This window comes from Mesitornis unicolor, unplaced genomic scaffold (assembly GCF_000695765.1).
Source record: "Mesitornis unicolor isolate BGI_N332 unplaced genomic scaffold, ASM69576v1 scaffold25604, whole genome shotgun sequence".
Classification (NCBI taxonomy): domain Eukaryota; kingdom Metazoa; phylum Chordata; class Aves; order Mesitornithiformes; family Mesitornithidae; genus Mesitornis; species Mesitornis unicolor.
The window spans coordinates 1-5,638 of NW_010181157.1; the positions used below are offsets into that span (position 1 = coordinate 1).

The 5,638-nt window shown below is 48.4% G+C and overlaps 1 protein-coding gene across 1 annotated transcript in view; it reads left to right on the top strand.

Annotated features, from left to right (window-relative positions):
* Positions 1–2,662: 2,662 nt before the first annotated feature.
* ANXA4 (annexin A4) overlaps positions 2,663–5,638 on the top strand; it is a gene marked incomplete at its 3' end in the record, with an annotated part of 5,163 nt that continues 2,187 nt past the window's right edge. Inside the window, exons 1-5 of the mRNA XM_010183345.1 lie at positions 2,663–2,695; positions 3,838–3,913; positions 4,396–4,490; positions 4,769–4,882; positions 5,062–5,152. Coding sequence (XP_010181647.1) covers positions 2,693–2,695; positions 3,838–3,913; positions 4,396–4,490; positions 4,769–4,882; positions 5,062–5,152 — 379 coding nt within the window. The remainder of the gene's footprint in view (positions 2,696–3,837; positions 3,914–4,395; positions 4,491–4,768; positions 4,883–5,061; positions 5,153–5,638) is intronic.

Below are 5,638 nucleotides of genomic sequence, written 5' to 3' on the forward strand. Positions count from 1 at the left end.
TGGAGGGGGCTTGGGAAGCGGCTGCAGGTGGGTGCAGAGGCTGACGTGAGGAGTACAAGGCTCTGCTATAACTCAGTATTATTGTATTTTTATTCCTTTTGAGGGCAGTGGCCACGCAAAAGTCATGGTGTGGGAGGTGCTGGGATATTTCAGGAAGGGGGATCCTGTTCTGAGCTGCAAATTGGGCTGGGATCGGGGTGGATCCCCCTGCCGTGAGCCCCAGACCTGCCCTGGGGGGCTCTGCCTCCCTGAGGCGTTTCCAGCTGTGGGGAGCGGGCTGTATCCAGTGCACTGGGAGCATCCAGCACACTGGGAATGGTGGTGGCAGAGCCATGGAAAAGCTGATCCGGCGCTGGGCGTGGGTTTTTGTGTTCGGGTAAACGTGCGCCGAATGAAAGAACTCGTCAAACAAGTCCGGTGTTTGCCTTGCAAGCGCATAGGTCACAAAACGGTGGTTTTCTACGCCAGATCCTAGATATAGGACTGGGAATGCATCTGTGAGCTCAAGTTCAGGGAAAGAAAACCCCTATGTTTATGTCCTGTAAAGCTGTTGGGAGCTTTGCGCGCTGGGAGCTGTGCGCAGTCAGGACAACTTGGTGCAGAGCAAGCGGAGATCTGAATCGGCCAGCACACACCATGGTTTCAGCTGTTTTCTGGTAAATGAAGTTTATTCTGGATTCAGCATTTAGGGACATCGATGTTGGACTTTTAAGTGCCTGTTCAGCTGATAAAGCCTGCCAGGAAAAGGTCATCCATGGAAAAAATTTGAATATTGGGAGGGGTGCCTCATACACCTGCACTGGTCTGGCCACAGTGTTTTGAGCCTGTTGGTCCCGGTTTCAGCTGAACAGAACTCACTCTCTATTCAGTGAGTTTACTTTGCAGTTAAGTCTCTTCTAAGAGAGATGCTCTTCAGTAGAGTATTTGTTGTTTTAGTGGCCAGCCCAGCTCTAAACCTTGCTATTGCTCTAAGCCAGGTTTACTGCACTGCCTAGCTCAGGTCTTTATTCCAGGATGAAGCAAATAACGCCAGTACAGGGATTAACCAGGGCACCTTAACACTTCCCAGCTGCCTCTTTGCATATGTAGTTTAATTCTTCAAAACATGGAATTCAGCGTTGCTCCTGCCCTGAAGCTGTTTTTCCCACTTGGAGCTGTGGGCCAGGAATTGTGTTAAGCTGCTGAGCACTGGCAAATCTGATTGAGCAATTCCTTTATCTGTCCTAGAAAGGGAGAGGTAGGAAAGTTTAATTCCTCTAACGCCCTGGCCAGAGCAGTTAACCAACATTTGTGGATTGTGCAGTGGGGTCTCTTTGTATTCCCCGTGACGTTTAAGCTGGATGAAGAGATCAGAACTTACCATCAATAGCCATTTCTGTCATGACGTGATATTGCAGGAGCATTTGCCCTGAATCCAGCACACTCATCCTTTCCTCGTGGTTTGGGTTCTTTCTGCCAGCTCAGTTGCACTCTGATTTTTTCTGCCTCCCACTCGTTTTTCCTTGTTCATAAATCTTTCTTTTGTCCCCTAATTGACTTGTTAATCCAGCTTCTGTACAAACCAACTGAATGGTAAAACTGCATCTGTGAAACTCAAAGCCACTGTTTAGTGTCTGGCTAAAGCACATAAAGTTGGCTTTATATTCCTGTAAAAGTTTAAAGAGCAAAGAGGACTTTTCTGAGGTCTGGGTCATAATTTGAGCATTGAAATCTATAATCATATGAAAGAAAATGAACCCAGCACTAATAATTTTCCATGTGCTGCCTGATCGCACAGGGTTTAATAATGTACAGATGACCTGGAGCACACTCGGGAGCGCCTGTGTGTAACAGCGATGGCAAATGCCACACAGCGAGTGACACGGTTGTATTTCAGACCTGTGAGAGGCATGTGGAGCATGAGCAAAGGCGGCCCTGCTCTTGCACAACTGGTGGGGCGCAGCCGTGACGCACCCCGAGCGGGACTGGGGAGCGATGTCGTCAGCCGCTGGCATCACTGCTGCTCCTTCAGGGCTTTAATGCAAGGAGCTCAGCTCATGTGGTGTCGAAGTCGAGTGGTGGGAAATGAACCTGCTCCCAGAATTACACATTGCATCAAAGCCGGGAGATGTTGGATACAGAAGATTTTAAGAGGGAAAATAATTCTCCTGCCCAGCCCTTGAGTGATGCAATCCCTTGCTCATCCGTACCCTGCTGCTGTCTCTGCCTCCCGGGGTACCCATGAGGGCTGTGCAGGCACCCAGTTCACCCTCAGGCTCTCACTCAAAGCTGTGCTTTGAAGGGGATGGGAATTAAGTCTGTTTAATTTTGCTCCCAGGGCACTATTGCCTGCTTTTCCTCGTAGCCTCAGCCAGGCTGTCACGTAGCAATAAAAAAGACATTTCTTAAATTACTAGTGCTAATATCTGCTTGTGCACCACATCTCTCTCTCAGACAGGGCAAATGCCTTGTGTGTTACAAGCCAGCCTTTGTTTGTTGGTACAAAGCAGGACTCGTGGACGCTGCTATGGGTGCTTGGTTGTTTAGGTGCTGCTTTTAGTCGCAGGGAAATCAGGTGGTTACTCAACCAGCCCCATAAACTGACAAGAGTAGGTATAGTCTATTAATTATTTGCCAGAAAACTAACACTGTCTCTTTTATTGCAGTCATCCAGAGGACTCAGACAATAACAGACTGACCAAAGAGGAAAGCGATGGTGAGTGTGTGTTTTCTGTACCGCGCTGTGCCAAGCGTTTGATCAGATAAATGTGGGGAGTGATGAGGACACAGCAGGAAGAACGCTGTCACCGTCTGTCCCTTTATGGGGGGAGTTTATCGCTCCTCTCTGCTTCCTGGTACCAGAGGAGATAGCACAAGGGGTCATGGCCTCAGGTTGCGCCAGGGGAGGTTTAGGTTGGATTTTGGGAGGAATTTCGTCACTGAAAGGGTTGTCAAGCCCTGGAAGGGGCTGCCCAGGGAGGTGGTGGAGTCTCCATCCCTGGAGGGGCTGAAAAGACAGGAGATGTCGTGCTCAGGTGGCGTGGTGTAGTGGTGGAGTTAGGGCTGCATTGATGGTTGGACTCGATGACCTTCAAGGGTCACTCTGTGATTCTATGACTCACACATATGGGCTTTTCCATTTTGGGAGTTAATGGCAAATCCGATCAGATGTTGGCTCACAGAGCATGAATTTCTCCAGATAAACTTCCTGGGCGTATTATATTTTCCAGGTTCAACCTGGAAAGCCATCAGCCATCTGTGTGGTAGTTATCCTAGTGCCCGTTTCAGAAAGCCTAACGTACACGATGGTTTGTTTTGCTGATGGTTTTTCTGGGGACAGGGAGAGCTTCGTAAGAGGCAGCGCAGTCCCACAGAAACAGCACTGGACAGGAGGCAGGAGAAACCAGTTTGGGAATCACTGTTTGAAGCAAAACACTGGGTTTCCTGATGCGTTGTGTTACAGAATGATGGTTCTTGGCTGCTCTTAGAGAAGTCGGGAATAGGGCTGTGATGGGAACAGCTTCTCCTGTGATTGACCTGGAAAACTGCTGGGAAGAAGCCTCAGCTGGACTGAACAGAGACGTGTGCTGTCTGCCAGTATTTAACTGGAAACCAGATACTCCACGGGCAGCTCTATGAGGATGTTTTCTCCTTTCAGTTGTGTCCCTGTGGCTTAGATCTGATGGGGCTGGGAGGTCCCTCTAGGACAAACTATTTCTCTTTAGGGTAGGATGGAAGCTTGATGTGAAATCTCTCATGTTTGGTGATGGACTTCACTTGCTCTCACTGTGTTTACATCTTTTGATTTAATTTTGTTTACTTTGACTGCCTTTGATAACTCCTCTACTGTGGTTTTAGGCAACAATCAAGGGGGTCTCAAGTTTCAGTGCTGAGCAAGAAGCGCAGGCGCTAAGAAAGGCTATGAAGGGATTGGGTAAGTTGGTTTCCCTCCACTGTTGAGCCCTTTTTCCTCCCAGAGCACTGGGGATGTTTTGTCTGGTGGTTTGTTAGTGGAGAAGTCTCACTACTTCCATCAGCCCACTGCCCTGTGAGGGCATCAAAAGGAACTGAGTGACTGGATCAGGCTGAGACTTGAACCCCACTGGAAATCCAAGTCTTGGCCATAAAAACATCCTTAGTCAAGCTCTTGTCTTGTCTCTTCTGTGGAGTGGTGCTGCCATGTTTCTGAGTGGGTTGAGGCACTCGGTCACGTTGATCTGGTCCCCAGAGCTGTTGAGAACCAGGTTGTGTGAGGAACAGAAGATGTTGAGAAACAGGGCGTGTAAGGGACAGAAGATGTTGAGAAACAGGGCATGCAAGGGACAGAAGATGTTAGTGATACACTCTGGACAAGACCAGAGCATACTTCTGGTTCTTGTACAAGCAGCCTGACTGGTTTCCATTGGTTTCTTCCAGGCACAGATGAAGATGCCATCATCGAGATCCTGACCAAGCTAAACGTTTCCCAACGTCAGCAAGTTCTGATCACCTACAAAAGCTCTATTGGCAGGGTAGGTGGTCTTCAGAGATCAGTGCCTGTGGCTTTAACTGGGAGATGCAGACATTTCTGGGGTTCTATCACTTGGGTGAAATGTGGACAACATCCTAATCTCCACAACAGAAAGAGCAGCACAAGCTTGCCCTGGCCAAGTTTATTTTGCTCGTGTTCAATTCATAGCAACTGCTCATCTAAGGAGGGTTGGAGCATGGAGAAAAGTGGTGAATGAGCTCGTTTTGTTCTCAAAGGCTGCGTCTTCTTCCATTCCCTTCTCCTCATTCTGTCCTCTAGGATTTGATTAATGACTTGAAGTCCGAGCTGAGTGGCAATTTCGAAAGGGTGATCATTGGTATGATGACTCCTACCACCATGTACGACGTGCATGAGCTGAGGAGGGCTGTCAAGGTGTGGAAATCTTCCTTTTATGTTGCTGGAGTTCTGGTCAATTTAGTACGGTGTGGCATAATTACACATTTATTATTCGTTTATTATTATTAACGTCTATGTAATTTTTTAAACTATCATAGTTGCACATCAAACCACTTGTCATTATAATCCTGGCTCTTGACTTTGCCATTCCCTAGGGTGCAGGAACAGATGAAGGTTGCCTGATTGAAATTCTGGCTTCTCGCACAAACGCAGAGATTCGCCGCATTAACGAGAACTACAAAATTCGTACGTAGTGCAAACTGCAGACCGTTATTGTACACCCTGAAAAGTCACTGGTGCGTGTGCAGGGGTCTGTTAGCCTTTAAATGTGACAAATCAGCCAATCCAACCACTGCCATTTGTCCAGAGAGAACCTCTGGGTCAAATGGGTGTCAAGAGCAGGACCACAAACAGCCTTGAGGATTAGAATTTCACCCAGAAATTGAATAGATGTAAATAAAACAGGATGGGGTGGTGATGTCTGTCAGTTGGGTGTGACCATGTGTGGATCTGTTGCCAGTTTTAGTCTGGCTGTGCTGCTTAATCTTGCCCTGTAGCGCTAAATATGATGGCTGGACTGCTATGATGATAGCCAAGGCCACCAGCACCCTGGGCTGTCCCAGCACTGGTGTGGGCAGCAGGAGCAGGGAAGTGACTGTGCCCCTGTGCTGGGCACTGCTGAGGCCGCCCCTGGCATCCTGGGGTCAGTTTTGGGACCCTGACTCCCAGAAG